Source organism: Pezoporus wallicus, unplaced genomic scaffold, assembly GCF_028554395.1.
Source record: "Pezoporus wallicus isolate ANWC-B61680 ecotype Strahan unplaced genomic scaffold, APGP_CSIRO_Pwel_v1 contig_2871, whole genome shotgun sequence".
Classification (NCBI taxonomy): domain Eukaryota; kingdom Metazoa; phylum Chordata; class Aves; order Psittaciformes; family Psittacidae; genus Pezoporus; species Pezoporus wallicus.
The window spans coordinates 5390139-5416579 of NW_026640775.1; the positions used below are offsets into that span (position 1 = coordinate 5390139).

A 26441-nucleotide genomic window follows, 5' to 3' on the forward strand; every position below is an offset into this window, starting at 1 on the left:
ATTTCACCCAGGCCTCACAAGAGAGTTGTTTCTCTCCAACAGGTCTGCATCCTGATGGAAATGAAATTAAGGGAGGGACTTTGCGAAGAGGTAAACTGACCTTTTCAGCCCAGCTAGTGCTTGATCTGAGATTCAGATTTTGTAAACAAAGCAAGGCCTGAATGTCATGCAATGGCTGCTTTGCAAGTGGAACACTCCAGAGAAAATCCTGTGGGAGTGAGAAGCTCAGCTTGAGACTCCAGTGAGCTTTGCCCATGTCCTGCCTTCACAAGTAGAATTGCTTCTAACGAGTGAGCTATGTAAGGTGCCAGCCATTCCCTGTGGTTTCACCACCCCTGTGGGCCAGTTGGAGTCATCGGCATTACAAAGCTAATATTTACAGGTGGGAAGTGATCCAGGTGGGGATGCAGCCATAGTGGAAAAAGCCAAAATATTCTTTCCACTAGGCAGTTGTGGGAAGCCACAAGCATGCCAGTGCTGCATGGGTGAGAGGGGCACAGCCAGGTCAGCAGGCAGAAACACTGATTCATTTCAGTCCGTTTTCCAGAGGCCCTAGCACCTTTTCCCAGGAACTAAGACCACAGATGGCCAGGTAGGGTGGCCACTGAAGTCTGGGGTCAGGAGCTGAGGAAGTCCCTCTTTTCCCTGTAAGTTGGGGATACTTCGGTCAACCTCTGTTTAGCAGATGGAAACTGAAGTGACTCAACTGAGACTGACCCACGCTGCCTGGAAAGCAAAGCCATGCTGAGATCCTTCTTTTTTCAGTTCTGCTTTCATGATGCAACTCTGGCAGCAAGCAGCAGGCAGAAATTGAGCTGATGGGGAACCTAGAGTCTCTTGCCTTACAGATCTGTTTGGAGGTAGAATGTATGGACCCACACAAATGCTAACCTGGACTACAAGACAGACTGTGGCCGGTTTCATATTTATTGCTGAGTATATATTGTATAGCTCTCCAAAGGAAACTTTAGGTTGTGTAGAAATGCAGTGGTTACTTGTTTCACTTTGTGACTGTAGAGGACATATGATGAGAGGGAGGAAGGTGGCCAGAACTCATATGCTGTTTCCAAACAGTCCTACCTGGCACATTGATCTGAGTAGCCACTTTTAGGGGCATCTGGCTCTATTCTGACTTGAGGATGGAGAAGCCACAAAACGTTCCTTCATGGCTTGCTTTCCTCATCTCCTCTGGCCATTCCCAGCACTTCAGGAGCTCATTTAAGCATGGCATTAGATGAGCCTTAATGCGTCATGCCTCATTTTGAGTGGTGCTGAGGGTGTTACTGCGATCTGCTGCTCTTTAAGCAGATGTGGTGCTGCCTGTGGGTGCCCCAGCAGCCTGGAGCACAGCCCCAGCCAGGCACCCTGCACGTGCCTCAGCTTTGCTGGGCTTCTCTCCAAGAAAACTGAAAGAGGGATTTCTTTGGGAAAGCTTTTTGTTAGACATCCTTCTGTGTCCTCCATCGATAAAGCTCCGGGTGGTTGGTGCTGTAGTAGTGGTAGTCTTGTGCTTGGTGGTAGTCTGTGCAGGGTGTGCCAGAGCTCTGGGTAGCCCATTTTCCCCTTGAGCTGCTGATGCAGGGTGGCACAGAGGCTTCCTGGAGCACATGGACCCAGTGTGAACAGCTCAGAGGAAGGTCTCCCCTGCGTTTTCCTAGCTGTGCCCTCTTTGCCCTGGTCAGTTGAGAAAGCTTTCAGTACCCAACAGTCAAGTTGCCCTGGATTTACGGAGTTAAAATGGAGAGTGAAGAAGGGAATAAAGATGGTTTCAGAGGTGAGACGGCAGTATCCTGAGCTACATGCCAAAATAACCTGCTCAGGCCATAATAGGGAGCAGCTGCCAAACCCCCTCCATGCCCAGCGGTACTAACTGAAGTCATGGTTTGATAACTTCTGTCTTACCCATAAAAGAAAGTCATGCTGTGGTGAATAGAATAGTGAGTGGGGTTGCTGATACTATAAATGCAGGAAAGATGTGTAGTTGGAGTGGAAGGGGGGACATGAGGTGTGAAGGTGATGGTGATGAGTGTTCCCCAGCCATTGCGCTGCAACGGGAATATGCTTTTTGGGTGGGGATGAGAGGGAGGGAGATGATTGCTTGGTTTTGTTCATTTGATTTTGTTTATGGCTACTCTGTGCATGGGAAAGGCTTGCATTTTTGTCTGGCTGTGGGACGTGGATCAAATGTGGCAGCTTGGAGCTGTGTGAAGCCAGGTCTGGAGCAGTACAGGGGATGGGCTGTCATATCTTTGAGAACTGCTGTGCACTATGTAAGCATTTAGGAAACTACTAATTAGGATGAGACAGTTTTACTGGCAGGACAGGAAAAGCAGAGCAGGAAGGCAGGGAGATTTTAATCTGCAGCGAAGGCTCCCTTGACATCTTCTGCTCACCAGGAGCAGGAAGGAGCTGAAGCAGTTGAGGTCTGAACTCCACTTTGAGGTTGTCTCCAAAAATTCAGTAGCACAAGGGAAGGAATTTGTGTAGCCTCCAGGGATGTAAATTTTAAGTAGGTTCCAATAGTGTAGTGGTACTGACGACAGTGGCTCAAAAGGGGCCACACAGAGGCCATGGTGAAGAAGAGAAGAGGGTTATGCTTGAGACACAGCTGTTTTGAAGGTGCAGTACCTTAGCCATACCTGGCAGATACCCTTTTCATGTTGCCTTCATAACCTGTGTGTGTATGAGTTAGCAGGCTTGTGCCTCGCCAGGGAGAAGTAGAAGATACTTATTTCGGGAGTGTCTTGTGTGCATCATTTATATTCTGAACACATGCCATGGGCTTTCTACAGTATTTTTCAAGCAGGCACTGTCGTTCTGGCAGCAGTCAGTAAGCTGCCTCTGGTTACAGAGCACTGGCAGCTCTGCAGGTAGTGCAAAAGGTCTTGCTGCCTACTTAATACAGGGCAGGCGCTTGGTCTCTTGCCACCACAAAGGCCACATTTATAAATGAGCAGTAAGTGCTGGGAGAAAACATCAGTGACTTTCAAACTGTTCCTTCTTTAGTCCCCAAAGTGCATTTTTTGCCCTTTGGGGTGAGGTGGGTGGATAGGCAACTTTACCTCATTTGCTTCCCTGAAACCTGTTGAAAATCCAAGTGAGGAGGCTGCGTGATCTGTGTATGCATGCAGAAGAGGACCATCTGAATTGTAAATAGCACCTGCTAAATTATTATCAAGTGAAAGCTGACGTGGGTGGAGTTCTCAGGAAAAAAAAACAACCTCAAGTCTTTTAATAAAAGCCATTCAGGCTGTTTTAACATTGTTCCCTAGCTGCACACTACATACTTTAGCTCATGTGGTTGCTACAGGGAGTTACGTGAGTCGTATCAAGGGCAGGGAAGGCCTCATTAAATCCCGTTACTGTCAATTGTGTGAGAGCTTTAAATGGCTACACTAAACCTCATTATTAAAGAAAGGAACTATCAGTTTTATTTAATGCATGATGCCCAACATTGATTCTGCTCCCAGCCCAGAGACTCAGCATTCACAGGGGTGATAAAAAATTAGACCTGCACTCTTCAGGACTTGTATTTAGCTGTAGTGGCATCCTGACTGCAGCCTGGCTGGCTAACTGAGGGTGTGGAAAGCTGCCCTGCACCTCTGCCAAGGCAGAAGCTAAGCCTGAGCTCCTGGTGGAGAACGAAAAGGTGAGGAGCCACGTGCCAGCCTTCAGCCATCCCATGCAAAACATGGAAGGGTGTCTGGTAAGATCTTTTTGTAGTGAAGGGAGGCACAGCCTCACATAGAATGTTTCATGGCAGAACTGTGAGCAGCAAAGTAAGAGGGTATTTCCCAAGTGAAACAGGCTGTTTTCCATCCTTCCATGCCTTATGGCCTCTTTGTCTTTACAAGACCCCAGGAGCATCCCTGCTGGCTCTGGGGAATGCTCAGGGGGCATCTCTGTCACAGGGCTTGGCTAGTATGGATCACCCTGGTACTGCAGGCTTGTTTCTTTGTGGATATCGTGGCAAGCTACTTTTGGCTTATGTAATTAAAAGGCTGGAGTTGTAAATTGTATTACAGGCTGTAATGAGGAATCAGATACCCATAACCATCCAACTTTTATTCACACTTGTTACTATTTCTGCTATTGCCATGAAGGAAAGATCCTTTCTGAAAACATGCCACCAGCATGATTTGATAGTGTCCTCAGGAAATTTAGGGCTGTGTTTTTCTCCCATTCACTGCACAGGCAAATTTGCAATAAAAATTACTTTGCTGCGGAAGCCTTCTTTTCCCATCACCAAGCTGTCAATCAGCCTGTAATTTCTTGGTATCAGCCTATGCTGGAGAGCTGGCCGAGTTACTCTTACGATGTGTGCCCCTAAAACCTCAAATGTGAGAAAATAATTTTAGATGGAAGGAAGAAGATTTCATACTTCTTTTTTTCAGGGTAAAAAAAAATATTTCACAATGAGACACAACCTCTGAGGAAGGTGGAAATGGCAGCAGGAGAGTCCAAAGTCCTCCCTTTAGCCATAGGATGGCTCTACTTTCTGCACTCCTGCTATTTTTGGGGTGCCAGGATGGGTCAGTGTTTGTCCCCTGTTGATTCCCCCTGCTGAAGCTGCCAGCAGTGTTGCAGGGGCAGCAGGGGGCTGGTTGTTGATGTGGAAACCAGTCCCTAACAACAGCTCGTTTCACCAAGGGGCACAGGCAGCCATCTGACATTGCCGATGTTGAGTGACTGCTGACCTTGTTTTTAGCATCAGCTGATATCAACTGGAGCCCTGCCAGTTTGCACCAGTTGAAAGTCTGTCTCTTAAGGGTGGTGATTACCCTGATTTTTAGAGCGGTGCTGACAACATTGCAGCTGCTACGCTTCACATCGCTGCCTTTAATTTGGGGTGCCTGGGTCCTGTGGTGTTATCTTTAGTGCTAGGGTGTGTGAGAAGAACCTCCCTCCTTGTTCTGTGTCAGTCATTTTTTCCCCTCTTTATTCTGGATGAAGAGATACTGCTTAAGCACACCATGGTATGAAAGCCATAAAGCTATAAATTACACCTCTGCTAGGTCCACAATATGTTACCAATTACATCTGCTTTATTATTTACATCCAGGGGGAAAACGTACATCAGACCAACCTCAATCTCCAGGCAGGTTGGTGCTCTACTAGGAGGAACACCATGACTTTTCTTAATCAGTGGAAAAACACAGTTTCAGCTGCCTCACATATGATACTTGTGTCCAGGATGACAAGTTGAGTAATACTGCTGCAGCTCTCCAGGTTCACCACATGCCATATGCTACAGCATTCGTGGCAGCATCACTGCTTTGTGGAAAGGGGAGAGGAGAGAAAGCACTTACAGGGGCAGGGATCTGGTTGGGTTCTGAGGACTCAGTTGCAGGGACCTTAGAAATTGCGACCAAGGAGGTCGGTGGGGGAAGTTAATGCAAATGGCAGCAAACAGCATCAAGAAATCACATTAAAGCCAGAGGTCATGTCTGCGAAGGAGGGCACGCTGCATTTTGCAGGGCTTCATTGCTAGAGCAGGGTTAGTGAGGTTTTCATTGCCAGTTCCAGCAGGGGTGAGGGTTTCTCTAAGTGTCCTCATAGGGGTTTTCTTCTGCATCTGCCCTGTCTTCATCAGTCTGTCACTGTGGCAGGAATGTAGGTGGGGGTGTTGAACCAACTGGAGTTATTGCTTTGGTGGTTAGTTCTGTGTAGCTATATACAGTGGTTTTTGGCTCAGCACAGCAGCCCTCTTTGAGCAGTTCCTGGGCTTTGGGCTGCTGGACAAGTGTTGGGTGTGTTTAGGTGTGTTCGCTTGACCTGATGCTCAATGCTGCTGAGCTTTGGAAGTGTGGAGTAATGTTCATATTTTTCTGTATGGGTGTATATGTTTATGCATGCATGTTTGTGTATGTGTGGACATGAGCTCCAGAAAATCTTCTGAAGAGCAGCACGTGGATTATGGGTTTCTTTTAGGAAAGTGTTGGATACTCTCAGGTCTTCACATGAAGAAGTCATCTCTGTGTGCACTGCAGTTTGTTCTAGTTTTGTGACTGCAGCATTCATTCAACTTCTAACTTTTAAAAAGTTGAAAACAAGTCAAGGTTATGTTTGTGCTTAATAATTCAGCAACATGCCAGCTCAGCATATTATCTTTTTCTTCCCTAGTCATTCTGGCTTATTAAAAAGAAACTGTGACGACAGATAGAAGGGTGAGGGAGGCTGTGCCTTTTTGGTCTTAACTCCTGCCAGGCACTTATTCCTTTCTCAGGAGTCCCCTGCTTACAATACTTTTTAGTCCAGCAGTACCATCCCTACCCTGGGCAGGGAGAGAGGGCAGTAAGTCAGCACTTACATGTCCTCTTCTCTGTAGACCACATCTTTTTTCTGAATAGAAGCGTTTTCCTTTTCAGTGGGATATTACTCAGAACCCTTCAGTAACTCTGTTTCAGTGATACTTTATTTTCCACTGATGTTATTGTCACTGTGAATAAGAATAAATGAACACAGTTTTACAAATCTGGGAGAACTGAGAGCAAACAGTGAGGCTCATGTTGTATAACTCGCATCTCCAGTGTCCCTGAGCACAGACCAGCATTGTGCACAATTCCCACACGCAGACTTGGCAAGCAACCTGAAACATCATCTGCTGCTTATGCCATGGCTCCTCAACTTTGACTGTGCATCTCCATTTTGTCATGGACCTCACATTTGTCAGGTCCCATCCTGGCTCTCTGCAGGCCAGAAGCTACACAGTGGGTTTATGGGAATAAACGGAGGGTTTAAGTCAGATCCAGCGAAGCACTTAATATAGGATGAGCCTGAGGATTTGAGATTTGGCTTCCATAGGCAGAATACTTTGCAGTATTTGACATGAGTTCTTCCTGAGAGATAGATATATTCCTGGAGACAATGGGAATAGGAGTCTCTTTAGGCAGAGGAGGTAAAAATAACGTTTACATTTCTGTTATTAAAAATGAGAGGGGTAGAGCAAGAGAACAGGAGCCTTGGTTGTTGATAATTTAGTTCTATGAGGGGTAATGTTTTATTTTAGAGCATAATGTTTTATTTGTCTTGAATACATATTTCTGGAAGAGTTTTATTTTTGTGTGTGTGCATGTGCTGTATCTGAAGTCTGGAGCAGGTTTCCCGGAGAGGTGGTGGATGCACCAGCCCTGGAGACATTCAGGGCCAGGCTGGATGTGCTTTTGAGCAACCTGATAAAGTTGAAGATGTCCCTGCTCATTGCAGTGGGGGATGGACCAGATGACTTTTGAAGGTCCCTTCCAACCCAAACTGTTGTATGATTCTGTATCCCATTTTACCTTCTTGCCACTGAACAAATGAAAAGAGCTAGGGAAAGCATCTTAACATTGTCGTTTCGCTCTGATGTTATATTGCAGGTATGGCCTCGCATGTGCAAGTTTTCTCTCCTCACACCCTTCAGTCAAGTGCCTTCTGTAGCGTGAAGAAACTGAAAGTGGAGCCGAGTTCAAACTGGGATATGACTGGGTACGGCACACACAGCAAAGTCTACAGCCAGAGCAAGAACGTGCAGTCCTCCCAAGCAGCCGCCGCAGCAGCCGTCAACGCCTCCCTCCAGATCCCCAATCCAAGCATCCCTTACGAACAGACCATCATCTTCCCAGCAAGCTCCGGGCACATTGTGGTGACATCTGCCAACAGTACTTCTGGTGTGGTTGCAGTGTCTGGGCAAACACTGGGTGGGCCACACAACCTGATGCGTCGCAGCACTGTGAGCCTTCTGGACACCTACCAAAAATGTGGACTTAAGCGCAAAAGTGAGGAGATCGAGAACACAAGCAGCGTGCAGATCATCGAAGAGCATCCACCAATGATTCAAAACAATGCTAGTGGGGCCACTGTAGCCACCGCTACCACCTCCACGGCCACCTCCAAAAATAGTGGCTCCAACAGCGAAGGGGATTACCAACTGGTACAACATGAGGTGCTCTGTTCCATGACCAACACATATGAAGTGTTAGAGTTTCTTGGTCGTGGGACCTTCGGACAAGTAGTCAAATGCTGGAAACGTGGCACTAACGAGATTGTGGCCATCAAAATCCTGAAAAACCATCCTTCCTATGCCCGGCAAGGCCAGATTGAAGTGAGCATCCTGGCTCGGCTGAGCACAGAAAGTGCAGATGACTACAACTTTGTCCGTGCATACGAATGCTTTCAGCACAAGAATCACACATGCTTGGTCTTTGAAATGTTGGAGCAGAACCTCTATGATTTCCTAAAACAAAACAAATTCAGTCCTTTGCCCCTTAAGTACATTCGACCAATTCTGCAGCAGGTAGCAACTGCCCTAATGAAGCTGAAAAGCCTGGGACTGATTCATGCTGATCTCAAACCAGAGAACATCATGTTGGTAGACCCAGCCCGACAGCCATATAGGGTCAAGGTCATAGACTTTGGTTCAGCTAGCCATGTGTCAAAAGCTGTGTGTTCTACCTACCTTCAATCCCGATATTACAGGTAAGAGACTGCACTCTCATGTAACATTACTAGGAGTAGTATTTTGCCTGTGAGAATTTTCCTACATTTCTGCGAAGGAATGAGAGTCATCCCTTAATCCTCCGCTGGGGTGGCCCTTAGAATGTCTTGCTGGTGATACGAGGAAATGGTATCCTAACCTTTTGGAGTGTACTTGCGTTGAAAAACATTGTAAAGTTGTAAATAGCCATAAAATGTTGTAAAAATAGAGTTTGACAGTTACAATTTAGAAACCCTTTCACCTCTGTCAGTACTTTGTTCTTTCTGGAACTGTTTCCAGAAGAGGGGTTGTATCTGGAGAATCCACATTTCCTTTCCAAGTCAATACAAGTAGGTTCTTGGTTTCAGAAAAACTTCAACCTAAACAATCTCAGATACATCTTCTAGTCTTTACTCATACATGAAACAAGGGCTTTACAAGGGTAAGGTTGACCCACAGGAAAACTGTATGGATGCAAGAAGGTGCTTTGTCAAGGACTAGTTTTCACACAGGCTGTGGAGCTTGCTAGTCAATGGGAGGATTTTGGCTGACTCCTGTTGGCTCTGCTCCAGGCAAGCAGGCAGCTTGGCCAGGCTGGAAACACCTTCTCCATGTGGGAAGCTGTTGGTAGAGATGAATGAGTATTGCAAGTAATCTGATGTTGGACTGAGGACCTGTTGCCGACTTCTGATTCCCATTCACAGTGCTTTTAACTAAAGGCATATTATGCACTAGGATGGAGTTCTGACCTCTGTGTAAGTGTGCCCAAAGTGAACACTGTGAACCATCTATATCCCACTTCAGTCTGTTGAACAGTTGTAGCAAATCAGCCTCTTTCCATAACCCCCAAAAGGTCATCCTCTCCTTCTGTCTTGACTCCAAGACACAAAGTCTCTCTGTCAGTGTTCTTTTCAGACCCTCTCTTTGGTACCAGTCAGCTTGATTCAACATCCCAAGGACTGGGAAAAGCAGTTCTACTGCTACCTCAGGGGTGGGGAAAAATAGGGAAAAAAGGGGGAATTTGTCTTTAGATGACAGCTGAATTTAGAAACACCCGGGCTCTGTTTTTGTTGTTGTAATTCTGTGAAATGGGGGTGAAGAGGGAAAATGTGATCCTTCTTGGGGACTGATTTAATGAAAATCAGCCTTGGCAGCATCCACAGCTCGTCAGATGGGTTACTGAAAAGCAGGGTAGCTGCTTTGTTTGTAAATAGGAAATAAATCTGTCTTCTACATGGGGAACACTGGGGACAAAGAAACAATGTGAGTTGATAACAGGCTTTTTTCCTACTTCATAAACAGTGGCAAAAACCACCTGGGCCCTGAGCTTGGGAAGAGTTAATTTTCACAGGAACAGGAACTTTGACACTGTAGCACTGCAGCAGCTGATTTTTATCTGCTTGTCCTTTGCTCTGAAGGAGGCCAGAAAAAAATTCCCAACCCTAGTTTATACCTCAGAAGAGGCTTATTATATGAAATATTCAACCTGATGACAGTCCCATCCTCCAGGAGAGACATGTTTCTGTGGTAAATATGCAAAAGCATTTAGGGTTGCAATTACCTGGCAGACTAGGATGAAAAAAATAAGATAATACAGGCATTTTGTTGTTGAGTTATCTGTGATTCTGCTTTAGCAGCCTAGGTCCCTAGCTGAAAGACAGAAGGGGCAGCCAAAATGAAATATGTGACAGAAAGCAGAAATGAAAGAGAAAAATGGTTCGTTCTCAGCGACAAACAAGGAATATTTTTTGTTCCAGTCTCCGGGGAGGAAAAGGCTTGATAAAATCTGCTTTTTTGTATTTTAAATGTTGTTCCTGCCCGGTCTGAAGTTGTGGCTGGTTAGATCATAAGTTCTGTCTAATTCCTCCCTTGTTTTCCATGCCTGAATTGATGGGAGGAGGGGAAAAGTGGCAGCAGCTCACCGGGAAATTAAAAAAAAGGAAAGAGAAAAATCTCGTTGGGTTGAATTACATCAGCAGGGGGCTGCTGATGAAGCTAAATTCAAGTCATGAGGAAAATTCATATTCTTCTCCATTTTCTGATGGGGAAAAATACAGCACAGACTAAAAACCCGTTCTACTCCAAGGAGAAGGCACTTTCATGCTAGGGGAAACACTGGGCTTTATAAAGATTTCATGTGTCTTCCATTTAATTTATACTTGTTTTGCTTGCTAGAGTATAAAAGACAAGGGGATGACTTCAAGAAATGGCACATTTAAGCTGAACGTGAAGGAAAAGCTTCCTCAGAGTAAAACCTCTCAGACTTTAAGCAGGCATGCCAAAGAAGTGACAGGAGCCATGTGCCCCTACATTTAAGGAGAGACAAGGCAGAGTGCTGGGGAATATAACGTAGTGGTTGGCTCTCAGCTGGAGGCTTTTTATCATGGGCTTTGGAGAGCAAATTTCCAGGTCAACCCTATATTTTATTAACAACTTGCTTTTTCTTTTCCTTCTTTTTTTCTTTTCCTTTAACACTACTCTCAAGAATGTGATAGACAAAGCCTTTCATGGGAGGAAAGTTGTGTGGGATCCCGCTCATTCTCACAGCAGTACAAGGCCAGATCCCTCAGCCCAGCTTCTTGTGAGAGAAGTAGTAGGCAGACTTGCTCTTGCATTTGGGTGCCCCAACTTCAGCAATGTTTCTGTCCCTCAGGGGTACTTCTGTCAGGTGAAGCCAGTGAGTGCTGTCCGGAAGGATCACAGTTGTATTGAGGTGGCAGGATGGGACAGAAAGTCCATGTCTTCTGATCATCAGAATGTCTTTAATCTAGGAAAACTTAGCTCCAATCCCTCTCAGAGGACATAGCTTCCTTCAGGCTAGATGTGCTGCCATAATTGCTACTCTGGAGGTTTTTCTCCCTTGCTTCTGACTATAGAGGTGCCGAAGGGAGGCAGGACATGCCAGGCTAAGGAGGAAATTCCCCTCACTGCTGAGATTCCCGCTCTGGGAAGACAGCAGTATCACACACCAGAGTGCTGCAAAGAGCATCACCCTTCTTCCTTCCACCCATCTTCAGCTTCTGGTGAAAACTTGCTGTTGTACAAAGCGTTTCTCATAGAACATCTGTAGCCTTCATGTGTAGGATCTAGCTGGTGGCCATCCAAGTGTTCCCTCTTGCTTGGGACAGTGGTCCTAGTCTACCCCCCAGTCACTGTAGTCCTTCATCATGTCACCACTTGCTGAGTTGGCATCAGTGGCCCTTCATGGAGGTATATGGTGACAAAGCTGTGGGATGGAGATGCCTGTGTGAGGAACCGAAGCTGCTCTCCCCAGCTCACAGTGCAGGGACCTGGCCTGGCAGCTGACAGTTTTAGCCAGACGTGCTTAGGCTAGAAATGAAACCATGTTCACAGAGCAGCTGATCGAAAAGCTTCAATAGCTGCTGCATCATGGGGTATCTTCATGGAATTTTATTTTTTCCTTTCCTGTTTTATGCTGCAGTTTGGAGGGGAGGTCATTGAGGTAGTCTCTGTGATCTCCATTTTGCAGGAGGTCAGAGGGATGAAGGACCAGAGAGATCCATGAAAATCCATGTATGAGCAGCTTCCCGGGAAAACCCACATCCTGAGAAATACAGGGCTCAGGCTGCAGCAGACAACCCCTCCATTAGAGCCCACATTCATGCACCCAGGTGGAAAAGGGCTTCTGGCCTCTGAGAGAGGGCATGTTTGGGGTGGATGAAGCTGAGTATCAGGTTGAAGAGGTGTTTATCAGTGTAGTTTCAAACACTGCAAGAAAACATGCAGGCATAAAGGCCTATGTGCGTGTTGTCAACTGTCCATATGCAGTATAAAATGAGGCTGTGTGCAGGTGTGTTTTTTAACTGGCTGTACATGCTTAGTTGGGTGAGTATGGGTCCTGAAGGATGTGCGGAGCTAAACTGGATCCATCTTGCCACACGTGGACATTGTACCATGACAGGTATCAGTCCTCTAACTGTGCTGACAAACCAAGGTAGATTCCCGAGCAGTGTCACAACCTCTTCCCGATTGTGTGACTCACAGAGTATGTGTCATTCTGGCCAAAACTGCCCTTTAAATGAGGCAGAAGTAGTTGCAGCAGGGATGGGATAGGCTTATTAGTTTACTCAGTGAACTGGCATTTCTGACATTTTTGTATAAGTGTTAGTGCGCTTACATTTCAAAGTCTCCTACCATTCCAGACTTGAAAAAACATCTCTATCTCAGACTTGACTGCTTTTGCAGCTGTGGGAGCCTCATCGCTCTGCTGGTCTGTTTCAATCCTACCTGCAACATTCACTGCTTTACTGACTCTGCCTCTCAAAGGGAAAGAGCAGGATAGTTAGATGGTTTGAGGAGGAGTTTCTTCTGGGCACTGGAGAAAAGCTATCAAGTTCATTGCTGAAGTCTAAACTTAGTTTCACTTAGTGGTGATCGTGCCTTGTAGGACTGCAGGCTTGCAAAACAGACAATACATTGCAGAAGACTTTGTGGAGGAAAGCAGACTTCAAGCTATACTATTATAAACAGTTGTTCATTTCTTCCCCAAGGACGCTTGGAGTTTTTTCTTGTTTTTTTTCAGAACCAAGACTCAGCAGAATTTTTTATTGCAAACCCAACACCAGGATTAATTGAATCTCTGTTTCCTTACACTGAGATCACCGAGTCTTGGAAGACAATATTCAGCTGAAAGGTTTTAGCTTTGTCCCATCTCTGTGATAATCAGGCCAGGTTGGTCTTTGTTTTAACAAAATTCTAGCAAAGATAGTTCTTCGCCAACTGCTTTTGTGTATAAATCACTTCGGGGCAGGTATAGTAAACTTGACGTTATGCCCATGGTGCATCCAGCAGAAGATGTACACTGTGTATTCCAAACCACCTCCCTTTCTGGGCTTAAATTTAAAACAGAAGAGCCTATATTTCATCCTAAACAATCTCCTCGGGCTGAGGTCTCGCTACATATTTCTCTGTTGAAACCTTCTTACCATTTCCCATTTTTACTCTGAGCAGACATGCCAGCTCTTCCTTTCTCTTGTTAAAATTAGCAACCTGCCCCTTCCCCTGTGATGCTGGAGCATCTCCCTGCCTGGCTCCAGCACCTGATGCTGGCCTCACTCCGAAAGGAGCCCTGCGTCCCTCTGTGGAGTCAGAAGGCCCGTCACAGGAGGTCTTTGTTTATTTATTAACCAAGTGTATAAAATATGCCCAGTTACGTGCCTCCAGGACCAAGAATATTTGTAACAAAGGGCTGTTTGCAAGGAACTCGACAGGGAGCCTTTTCCCAGCAAAGAGAGGTCATCGATAGCCAAAGGAGGGGCAGAAGTCTGGCATTTCTTCCTTCTGGCTCACTGTGCATGAGTGACGGAAAATCACATCTCAGCTGAGTACTGTGCCCAGTTCCTTTTGTCCCCTCTCCCATCTCTGAAGACAGCTCCTGTATGGCAAAGAGGGGGCACTGACAGTAATTCCTTCTGCAGATCTCAGTCTTGTCTTGGTGGTTGGAGAGAAATGAACCTGTGTCCACAGGCAGGGCTCAATCCATTGGGGTGTTGTAGATCAGAGACAAGTATGTGAAAGGCAGCCAGAGGCAGGTACAAGGGTCAGGAGCACTGGTTTTCCATCAGCTGGTGCCACTCCATGACTGAGGGGCTCTGGTCCTAACCAGTCAGCTGGAGTTGCAAGACCTCTGCCATAGTCCAAAGAGGTGAAACACTACAGGGAACTGTTTGGCAAAGTCCCACTGAGCACAGATAAACAACAACAAAAAAACCTGAAATAGAAAAGATTTTTGGCTGCCACACTCACTGTTAATTGTTGGAACAACCAGAGACCCTACGAGCACCCTGAAATCTGGGCTTTGGCCTACCTGTTACACACATCCTGTCATCCCTGCAGTACTTTTCCCTTGTTCATCACTGTTAGAGATACTTGCATGAAAAAGAGCGTTTGTTTCTTAGGAGTTCCTAATTTCCACTAGTTTCTCTTCCCCACCTGAAATTACAATCTCGCTTTAGATGTAGAAAGGATTGTCAATGTGACGAGTGTAAGTGGCGGGATGATAGCCTCAGGTGAGGGGATGAGCATGGGAAGCAGATGAACAGCTAAAGAAAGATCGCTTCTTTTTTCCCTGTGTTTTACTTGCTCTTTTGCACAACTGCCATCTTCTCTACGTGCTTGCTGCTAGGGTTGTTTCAGTAATGCTGTGAGGGAAGGTCACTGAGAGGGTCACAATCCCCAGTCTCCTTACTTGCAGGCTGGCCACAGGTGATCTTGGGTTTAGGGTTTTTTTGGTGTACTTTTTCCTTCTCCTGAGACTGTGTTTCTTACATGATCACCACAACAGGCTTGTCACAGAATTTCCTGCTATTTTTCTTCCCTCAAGCTTTATAAGCACAGTAAGTCTCATACTGTGGCTGCAGCCTGGTGAAATGGTGTGAAAAGTCAAGGTCACTCTCGTATTTACTGTACCAGGGCAGGTCTGAAACAGCTACAAATGGCTAGCTTGTTTTTAAAAGAGCTATTTACCTAAGAGAAGTCAAAACTCTCTTATTGCAGCTATTGGCTGTAGTGCTTCAGACTCCATCTCTGTAGTACATAAAAGACATACTGTCTTTTGGTAAAGATACCTGTGCTCAGACCAGGGGCTAGGAAATAACCTAGCTCAGTATGGTGACAAGCAGTTGTTTCTGCAGCAATCCTTGTGAGTGAGGGTACAGTTAGTGGGGCTAGAACAAGGGGTGGCTGTAATCAGAGTCTGCTGTTTGCATATATACGAAAGAGATGAAGTTCAGTCTCTGCTCCTGGTTGCTTGCTTCTGTGGTTTTGTGTTTGCTCTCCTTTCTCTCCTCCCACTCAAGTTGCTTCCTCGCCAAGTGTAAAGGAAACAGAGTGGGGAAAGGGTGCTCTCTTTTCAGCTCTAATGACAGAAGAGCAGCAGCCACTCATAGGAGCAGTGTTGTGGTGACCCACAGACATTACTCCAACAATAGGCATCCAGTGAAGGAGAACGTGCTGCAGTTACACACTCAAATATGATTTTCCATGTCTTTCTTTGCTTATTTCAATGCAAGTTTGGGTCAGGACAATAGCTGGGTGAGGGCAGTGGTGACTGCTGAGAAGCAGAATGAGGTGAGGGGCTGTTGGTGTGAGATCAGTGCTCCAAGTGTGAAAATAAGAGTTACAAGTAGCGAGATTCATCGTCTGCACTTCTGAATATGAAAAAGCAGCATTACCAACACAGTATGCACAGGATTTCACGGATGCTTTGCTCAAGCACCATGTATTTAAATACTATCAGGTTTTTGCCTCCCCCTATATGTTTGCTCACTGCAGGCAAGAGATCTAAGTGTAATATGGAGGAAGCTTACTGTGTACATCTATGCATTAGGTTCACAAGTTTTAGCCCCCAGCACAGTGGTACTGAAAAGCTGTATTACACTTGAAGAACACCTGATTGGAAAGTGTGTCTGCTGTGCTGCTTATTGGCAATGAGGTCAGAAAAGTGACTAATGTTGGTTTATAAATGAATGAGTCATTACCAGAAGAGAGAAATTACCTAAAGATGCTATAATTAGTATGAGGTTATATATTTCCCAGCTTCAGACCCCTGAATGCTGTGATTTCAGTCCTTGAAGTTTCTGTCTTAACTTCTGAAGCCAATTGCTGCACTAGAAGCTTCAAATTAACCTAAGCTAATATAAAGGCACCTAATTCTTAGGTGGGGGCTCAGTAGCTGCCTTCTTCTCTAGGTCACGCTGGGGAAAAGGAGCAACTCTCAAGCAGTTGAGAGTGGTTATCTTACTTGAAAAACACTAATCTTGTGGCCTGACTTAAGCTGAGTTAGAGCCACAGCTGTTACCTGTTTAAGGAGGAAGGTCAAGGAAAAGTACTTTACCTTTTAGTCCAGGTCATACAATGGTTCTTCTGTGCTGCTTTGCAAGGTGGGGTGGGGGAAAGGCAGAAGAGAAACACCAATATATATACCATGAGAAACGTTCAGTTCTAAGAGGAATAAATTAAAGGGAAGTAGCTCTAGAAAGTGAAAGAGGAAAAGGGCAGGGGAAAAATCCTTTTACATGGGATAGCTACCTGGAAGTTGCTGTTCCCCACGTAAGGGAAGATGTGGGAGGAAAGGAGATGAGATTTCAGCCTTCTTGCTATCTGAAGACTTCAAAACCAGAGATAGCTGACTTCCCAACAGGGCATCGTGGTTCTCCCATGGTGGGCTGGAACATGAAAATAATCTGGGAGTCTCTGCATGGCTTGACCTCTATTTTCTACTTATTGAAAGGCAGAAGTAATCACAGCCATTGTTTTACTTGCACAGATGTGAATTATTTTGTAGCTGAGAGGTTTTGCCTTCCTACTGCTGTGACTGCATGGGATCGGTGCTTGGGTTCATGTTCAGGTTCTGTTCACTCTGTCCCTGCATCTGCTGGTTTGGATTGACTAGGGAGTAACAGACTTCTGCCCAATACCAAACTTACTATTCGCCTCTGAAGGCTCCTGCTTAGGAGTAGAGACAGGGTGGATGTGTGGGATTTGGCCTGAATTTAGCTGAAGTAACTCTAAATCAAAAAACCTGTGGCTCAAAGAGGTGGGTTAACATTTTGTCTTTATTTTCTTTCTGCTAACTACTGCCATTCTAGCTGGTTTGAAGCAGAAGTTCTCGGGCCTGATGAAACATAAAAAGTTTAATCATGTCATTCCTGAATTTCTACCCTTGCAGGATGCTAGGGAGAGTTTTCACGTCACTCTGGTTACTTGTGCACCTCTTAAGCCCAGGAAGTTAACTAGCTGAAGCTTTTAGAGGAGAATTGTCTGTCCCAGCAGCATGTTGTTCATGTAGAGGCAGACACGGAAAAATTACCAAGGTTTCAGTTAACGTGACGACAGGTGGAGCACTACTGTAATGAGTTGTGTTTTAACTGCAGATCACGTGATTAGATCACTTATAATAATGCTGAGCAACACCGTGTTTTCTCCCCATCCTCTCCAGTTTAGCTCTAGGTGTCTGTTGCTGTTTACAGTATGCTATTATCCTTGGATGCCGTGTTTTCTGAAGGAGGGCTGTGTTGACAGCACCTAACACACAAAGATTTTTGTGTCTGAGGCCCTTAAACAAAAGGATAATAGAGAGTGTAATGGTACACATGGCCATGAGTGCTACCACGCATGTTAATGTGACAGCTGGTGTACAGAAGGAAAGCTGATGGCCTTTTTCGGCTCCGCCATGGTAAGGATTAGTGCATCAACTACTTGCTTCCATGCCGAACTGTGTAGTCAAAAGAACATCCAGGGTGCTGGGGTGGAGAGAATATCTGGTGGCTTAAAGAAAAGGTTTCAGTTTATTTTGTCCACGAGTATTTTACTTACCAGTGGGAGACTGCGAACAGAGAATAATCATCCAGGAGGAAGACAGAGTATTTCTTCTGTGCTCACAACAACAGTAAGAGGGACAGATGAAATCTAAAAGTTAAGCAGGTTCAGCTGAGGCTAGCCGAACTTGCTGGTTACTAACAATGAAATACTGCCAGTTGATTTCAGCAAGAAAAAGGAAGCCATGGCAAGGGCCTCTTATCAAAAATCAATCTCATCCCCATAGTTCCAAAAATACATCTCCTGCTGTTGTTAGCCGCTTAAACTAGTGGACTGGGTTCTGAAGGGTTGCATGAGCAAAAGCAGAAGATAGCTGTGTTGCTGTTTCTGGAAATGCTTTTCTGGAAGCTCATTTGATAACCTATCTCCTCTTGGCAGGTGCTTAAGGGACCAGGGAAGGGGAAGGTAGCACAGGCTGGATTTTACTTAGCAGTGCCAACATGTGTACAGAGATGTGGTGGCTCCAAACGTATTCCTTTGTGAGTGAGGTCAAAATACAGGTTGATGTGTGAGATATATAATGAGCAACAGAAAGGCATGTTAACTGGGTTGGAAGATAACATTCTGTTTTTTTAATGGATTCTTGTTATTGTCACTGATGTTACTTCAGAAAAAAAAAGTTGAAATTATTCTTTTTTCTCTCTTGTTTAGTTCTTGTTCTCAGCTTTGTTATGGCCACTAAGAGATGATAAAAATGGATTGGCACAAAGTTAGGTTTCTTGTATCATTTAGAGTTATGTTTTCAGCCCTTAGCACTTTGATAGGGTCTGTTCTTCATTTTGAAAGTAGCAATAAAAGAGCAGGAAACATAAGAAAACACAATACTCTCATTTTCGTCTTTTTAAATGAAATTGTCAGCATTAGTCTGAACCTTACCTCTGATCTGTATGAAGTCTCTGAACTGTGCAGTTGGAAGAAAGCAGATACAAGAAAGACATAAAATATCCATGTGCCTGGCTACTTTAGAAGGTAATAAAAAGCTCTCAAAGTCTTGCTTGTTTTTAATCTGTATATTTATGTCAACATAAATCCTTTAGGAATAAACTTTAAACGTTTATGTTGGATTTAGAAAATTACCTTCCAGCATCAGTACCTATGATCTAGCAAAAGAAGCTAAGCTTAAGCTTGTGTGAATGGCCCCCTTGGCTTCCAGAGGCATAGGTAACTTTAAAGTGTGTGTTGAATTGCTGCACTAGAATGAGGAATGATAGTAGTGGGTATGCAGTGTTGCAGTGTATTTGCTGTTCCTGTGTGGTTATGGGATGCTTTGGGCATGCATGGGGAGATAGCCCACATCTTAGGAGAAGGATCAATCTGCAGCATTTAGCAACTGAATGTCAAAACATGCTTGGCAGCTCCACCACTCTAGTGGGGAATGTCCTCTTGTATGGACCTAAAAAGAGCCCAAGCCTGCAGCCTCCTTATCAGAGAGGTGAAGAATTGCCAGCTGCTTCTCCCTGGTGGCTAAAGTGCAGCAGTTTATGTCCTACCTATAAGTTGGCAGGGCATTTGCCTAGCACCTTGATGCCCTTCTTAGGCTCTGAGGGGCAGCCAAAGTAGAAGTTAGAGAAGCAAGAGCAAACTCGGAGCATGCAAGGTTGGTTCATATGAAAGATGAGGATAGAAAAAGGCCAGAGTAGCTCTAGGCAGCCAGCATAGCCACATTGGCCACTCTGCAGTGTAGATTTGAAGAGACTCATTTCCAGTGTTTTTGAGCAACCCTGAAGTTCTAGCTCCTAGACTCACAGCTTTTACCTTTGCCTGGGGCTATAGGATCTGATTATTGCCCACAAAATGGCATTTAAGTTGTGTAAGAATCGTGTATGTGCATGGTGTAACTATAGTCATTACTTTTGCAAGGGGGCTGTGACGGCAGCCCAGTGACAGGGCAGGAAGAAGAGGATGCTGCTTCTGCAGGGTTTCCTGCAGAATGCCTGTCTTTCTGTATCACACAGATCACATCCTATGATGAGTGAGGGCTGGGAATGTTGCAAACTTTGACTTAAGTTTTCAGAGCCATTGGTAGGTTCAAGTAGCTTGCTAAATAGCTCCTTCCATTATATTTCTCCTGTGCTTTTTGCCTTCTGAGAGATCCCAATTGTTGCACGTTTTCCCTTCAACTAGTTGCCTTTCTTAGCTTTCAGGTTGTGCTTGGAGCTCTGCCACACCATAGTATTTGCTGTCATCAGTGACTCGGCACAGGGGTGCCTTTCTTCATGGTGCTTTGAAACATCTGCCATACTCTCATTGTACATACCCGTGTGCGCACACATGCGACTCTCTGGTGAACCAGGGTTTCCACATGCTGGCTGAAGGACCTGCAAGTAGTTGGCCTTGGCAGCAGACCCTGTGGCAGCCAGAGTGGAGAGCACTTCAGGAACCACAGCATGGTAGAGAGGGCAGGAGACTGCTGTGGATAGAGTCTGAACTTGCTTTCCTTGAAGCTGGCACAAGATTTTCCAATGAGGCCTTGACTGACCAGGAGCTTAAAGGCTTTCTTATCTGCAGAGCGTGACACAGGCTGGTGGCAGCCTGTAATTAATAGTGATATTAACCCTCCTTATGCAACCAGGGGATGTCTGACAGCGTTAGTAGGTAGTTGCTCAACAACAAGGCATGTTACAACTAACCAGCTGGGACCAATTATGAAAGCCCCACTAATGCTTGCAAGCACTTGCCTGTTCACATCATTGAGCTGAAGTTGAAGAGATGAGTGACTGCTCTGCAGCACATGTGCACAGCCACCATGTCGAGCATGGGGTGTCCATGCTCTGGGATACATTTGCTCATTGCGCTCCCAGATGTGGGAAGAAGCAGCACCTCCAGGGCTGCAGCACCACCTCCTTCCACACCCACAGCTTCTCTCACCCCCTTGCTGCTGCAGCAGCATGAATATATGCCCAGTACCTACTTAGCTGCTGGGTATGGTTAGAGAAGGTGTGAGGGGGGGAGGAGTGGGGGCTCCTATTCATGGCTTCCTCATGAATTTTTAGTCACTACATGAAGATTTCAAGAGTGTGCAGATAAAACATAAAACGAAGCGAAGGACTAAGTGGCACTGCACAAAAAGAGATAGGAAAAAAAAAAAGGAGCCAGAACACTGAATCATTGTCCAAAAGGTACAGCCATTAGAGAATAATAATAGTTTTTGTGTGCAGCGCAGCTGGGGCCACAGTTGCAGAAGAAGGGTCCTCGGTGACCTGTGTGATGGCTCTGTTTGTTTAATGTGCTAAAACAAAGAACTGAAAAGCAGACAGGGCCCTCGCAGATACTCTTAGGCCTTCTCTCTCTATTTCTGTCTGTGCGCTCTCTCGCTGCCTGCGTGTGTGTCTTCATGCTCCAAATGCAACTAAACACAGCTACATGCTCTTGGATGCTTTCCGTTGTGCATCCCTTGTTTCGGTGGCTGGGCACTCCCTTGCTGTTACATTGCTATTTTTGTAATTTAGAAACTACAACAAATAACTTAAAAGTCAAATGCTTACTGTTTTATTGTCTGATTTTGCAATTCTCTGTCCTTCAGAAAGAGATTGGGGTAATGACATTATTTCCACCCTGACCTCCGTCTTTTTCTATCCATTTAGCAAATACTGCAGCTTGCTCTGTTTTTAATGGGTGGGAATCAATGTGGCTTTTTAAAATTGAATTCTCTCTTCCTGCACAAACAAAATCAATGGTGTTATTGAGCATGTGCAGGTCTGTGTGAACGGGAGCGAGCCAGCAGGGTTTGCAGGCTCAGCGAGGCAGGGGCAAAGCCTGTAACTCACACAGAGATGATCACTCTTTATTTCTCTGTCATTTTGGCAAGGGCTGATGAGCAGCTTGGTACTGTTTAGAAAATAAGGCCTAGGGAGCACTTTTCATCAGGTTAATAGGATTTTTTAAGGTGGTCAGCATGAGGCTGTAAAAATGGGCTAAAATCAGTCAAGTTTGGGTGCCAGTAGGAGGCTTGAAGGTACCAGTAAAATGAGGTTTCATCCAACCCATGCTTTATTTCAGTACGACTTTACAGTCGGGTTTGCCACATCTTGTGGGCACTCCTGCTGTGGTCAGAGACCTTTGCTCTCAGAAGTGAGTTTCAGAGGGAGCTGTAACAGCAGTGATGTGGTTTTGCTTCATTCAGGCTCAGTGTTTGTATGCAAACAAATGGGATAGGGAATTTACATATCCGTGTTTCGTCTTCTGTGGCAGAATGAGTTTACTAGCATTGAGCTGTTGTGGGAAACTTGTTTGGGAGAATTGGTCATGGCCTTGGGAGATGGAGGCAAGGGCAGATTACAGATGGATATAGTATTGATTTTGTTTGTTGGGGGCTTTATTTAATTAGTTCTTCAGGGATGATCTTCAGTTTTAACATGAGCAGGATTTTATCGCGTTGTCTGGGAGGAATTAACTCTTCCATCGTGTTCTCTCGGAGACATCAACTTCATCCATAAGCCCCAGTTCACAAGGCTGTGGTAGATGGTTTGTGGGACTGTAGGAAATGGTAACATGGAGGATATTTTCAATTAAAATTTAGCTGTAGAGGGTGTATCGCAGTCCATGTATCTACTTATAGAGCTTACCAGCTTCCACTATGGGCTGCTTTGGCAGGACAGTATGCACATAAAGGAATTTAAAATTCATCCCTTTTCGAGCCTTTGCCTCTCTGTGCAAAGTACCCCAAACAGTGTGCATATTTGTCTTCCAGGATTCAGAGCAATACTACTCTCTATTTGATAGAACACCAGCAGCCTTCCAGCTGCAGCCAGTTTCAGACACCACTCATATGGGTCAGGTTCAGACTGATGACTTCAGTTGTATGTAAAAGACTCCAGAACCTTTTATCAACCTGCAGGGCCATTCAGTCTTCTTGCATAAATGCACATGCCAACGCTTGTTTTGAACACCTCTTTGTTGGGAGCACAGCAAGCTTAGTGTTCTGAGTGAGAGCAGAAATTTCTGGCCATGAGACAGAATGGGTTTTCTAATGCTCCTGTCAGCAGAGGAGCTCTGGGTGCTGAGAAGGAAGGGGTGGCAAGGAGGGACCTTTCCCCAGTGGCTGCACTTGCAGGGGATGTGTTTGCTCGATATCCTGTGTTTTCATGACTAAACAAGGGTTCATTTTAAAATGCGGTCAGCTCTGAGGATGGAGTACTGATGAGTGGAAAGGAAGACCTGTGTTTCTAATGGCTTCATATCACTGTAGCCAAGAGGAAAACTTAGAACTGGCATCTGGTTCCTGACAGCGATTTCTGCTGGGGTGCCAACCCTGGGGTTTGTTGCATGACTTCCCAGTGAAATCCTCTGAATTTGCTTTTCCTGACCCACTGCAGATTTCTTGATTTGCTGAAAATCCTGATCACCCCTGGATTTCTCTTGTAAATGGGAAGGGCACGTTTCTAATGAACAAGAAAATGAGCCTTCTCCTTGCTGCCCCTGGTTTGAGTGAGGATTTCTTTATGGACATCCTTTAATTATGTGATTGTGACTGGCCTGGAAAAATGAGGCAGTTTCAGTATCCTGCATTTGGTATAGCTCATCCATGCATACATTATGAAGTCCATAGAGCAGCTATAAATGATGCAGGAATCATCTTCCAGCACATGACTCGGTACAAGTATGTATGCACTGCTGGACATTCTTCTTCATGGTGCAGACACGGTTTTATCCATGCAAGAAGCTTGTGATCAACAAATATCCTTTAGAAGAAGCTAAAAATGTGTCTTTATTGGCTTCTTTTCTTTCCACAGACAACAAAGATCCTACTTAATTATTTTCAAATGTTGGCAGCAGTGGGTTTTTCTGCAGCTTGCAAATCAGTGCAAGGAGCTTCCCGTGGCTGAAATGTGTTCAGAAAAGGGTCCAGTCAAATGCTCGTTCATCAACCATATAGTTTTCATGTGTAATGTAACCTTTAATCAATACAGAGATCTTTTTTCATATGTGCTGGTGTGCTGGTAAGAGCTCTGCAAAAAAAACAGTGTACTGTAGCATGTGCCAGGGTGTGCTTTTTCCTCTTGCTATGTGAAGTCCCCAGGACAGACAGGTGATTGTTGGTTTTTGTGGAGATACCTCTGTTAACCATGAAGGCAGGAAACCTCTCATACCACTTTGATCTGATCCTTCACTCCAGTGTCAGCAGCATTGGGAGGGCTGGACATTTCACAGTATTTGGTGGGAGCTGGGCAGTGACTTCCAAATGTCCAGACAGTTCTGGTCCCTCCCAGGGGTTTCTGCTGTCCTTGCTTCCCCTGTGTGCTGCCATGGGAATGGGTGAAAATTATTGGTCAAACTGCGGGGAGAGGGGAAATAGCACATAGATTCTTCTTTACTTTGAGTTGCAACTTCTTCTGATGTTACGGTCGATACTGTAAAGATCTGCATTGGAGCCTTGGCAAGTAGAAGCTTAATTAAAACAGAAAGCCACCATTCTTAGACGAATCCAGATCTGAAAACTTAAAACAAACAAAAAAAAATATACTGGCTGAAAGAGCCATCAAATAATAATGGTGTTTGGACTTCCCAGACTTGTTTTGATTCGGAGAAATGATCTTATGTAGCTAATCAGAACGTGGTTTCCCCTCCACAATTCCAACTCTCAAATTTTTTAGCAAAAGAAGAGCCAGTCTTTGTTCCATTCTAATAGAAAATTTGATTCTATGAATTTTTGGTGTTGGGCTTTAGTGTAACATTTTTAGTGATTGAAAAATCATTCCAATTTTACCTTATGTGGAGGACAATTTTTTGCTTCTGCTTTTTCTTAACAAAGCAAACCAAAACCCTGGCCCCTTACTACTGTGCTTAAACATTATTTAACATTCTTCTTTTTGTATATATATTTTTAATTTGATTTATTTTTTTTTTTTTACAGCAGAGTAAAAATAATAAGCTGCAGTCTAAAATAGAATTGTTGCTCTCCAACTTTCCAAAGCAGTAAGGGAAAATAGATCACAGAGTGAGTTTTAAAAATCAGCCGGTGTGTGGGATATGCTACACTGAACCTCTTTTCAGAAAAGAACGGGATTGCAGTCTTTAGGAGCTGTGTTTACTGTAAGAGAAACTGAATTTAGACCAAGTAAAGGATGTGGGAAGCACCAGCCCCATACTGCTGTGATGACTGCAAAGCAGAATTAAAAAAGGGGGAGGGGGGGAAAGCAAGCCAAACGCAGCCAAAACAGGGGGTTTCCACCGTGTGGATAAATGACTGGAAATGTCTCAAATCCACTTGTTCTGGGAAGGTGCACTGCACAGTCATTTCTCCTCTCTGGCGATGTAGCGAAGGGTTAAAAGTTTGAGCAAGAATTGATTTGGGGAGAAGGCTGCTGCCACAATGCTAAAGACTCATTTATTGGGAGAGCGCTACACTGCTTACTGTAATTGCAAGAAAATTAAAAGAAAGCAAATTAGCTGAGAGCTTTTCAGAATTCTTCCTCCTTTTGCTGACGTTAATGAGATTTTCCCCATACCAAAGCGGCGTTAATAACTTCCGCCGAGTGGCTTCTATAAGCCGTTGCTTACAAAATGAAACAAACCTGGGGCAGCAGTGGGGGGAGAGCGGGGGCAGAAGGGTACCAAGTGGTGGGGAAGGAGATGAATCCTTAGGATAAGGTTATATTATGGTCTTGCAAATCCCCACGTGAGATAGATTTATGCCGAGGTGGCTGCCGGTGATCTGCATGTGGATTGCCTGCTGCCATCCACGCTGCTCCACAGGCAAAGTGCAGTGGTTTTTGTTCAGATGATTTCGGCAAGCGGAAAGTTTAGGCAGTAAAGGGAAAAATGTCACAAGCTGTTCTTGGGGCTGCATTTATAGCCGAGGCATTTCCAGGAAGGTGAATTTCCTAAACTGGGGTGGAGGTTGGGACATAAGGGAAGGGCTTGATCAGGATCAGCTTCCTTAACAGGAATTCCTATCTTAAGAAAGAGCTGCTGCTTTCCAAGAAACTGGGCTTTTCCACAGCTAGCAGAAGGGATGCTTCAGAGGCAGAGAAGGAAAAGAGTGAAATTATCCATGCATTTGGAGGCCCCTCTGTGGGGAAATGCTGAGTTGCAAGCAAGTTGCATTGCAAGGGAAAGGCTTGCAGTGGGGCAGAACCCCCTTTTGCTCCTTCATCTGCCTCAAGAGAGAGCTGACTGATAGGGCTGTGCTGAGCGTCGTCCCTTCAGAAGCGAGGCACGGAGGAGTTGGGCTCCCAGTGCTGTTGGGATGAGGGGAATGGATGAAGTGGTGAGGATGTAGCTTTTCCTTGCTTTGAGCACAGTCCTTCCCTGTGAAGAGATGGAAAAATACCTTTGTTTTTCTGAAAGCTTATGGATGCAAATGTTTGTTTATGGTGGGCATCTCTATAGCTGTGTACACACAGACCCAATGTATACATACACAAGTGCATGTTGAGTGGGAGTAATATTTTGTAATTTCTAAGGCACTCCTACATGAGGAGACGTGGGTGCCTAAGAAAACATAGCTGAAAGCAAAATCAACATGACCTAGTAAACAACAGCTATCTAGCACATGTGTGCCTACTGTAAAGCAGATCCTGCCTGTGTGGGCTGTGTGTGCTTCTCTGGACGGTGAGAAGTTAACATTGTTTAAACCAAGAGCTCTAAGATTTTACTGAATTCAGATAATTTTTCTGCACAATTTCTTGTGTGTTTTAATACTCCA

General features: G+C 45.0%; 1 protein-coding gene across 4 annotated transcripts in view; it reads left to right on the forward strand.

The window, feature by feature from the left end:
* The window catches only part of HIPK2 (homeodomain interacting protein kinase 2), a 128962-nt gene that overhangs the window by 35287 nt on the left and 67234 nt on the right, over positions 1–26441 (forward strand). For all 4 annotated transcript variants that reach the window (XM_057420674.1, XM_057420675.1, XM_057420676.1 and 1 more), the window contains exon 2: positions 7359–8457. In XM_057420674.1, the coding sequence (XP_057276657.1) occupies positions 7359–8457 (1099 nt within the window). The remainder of the gene's footprint in view (positions 1–7358; positions 8458–26441) is intronic.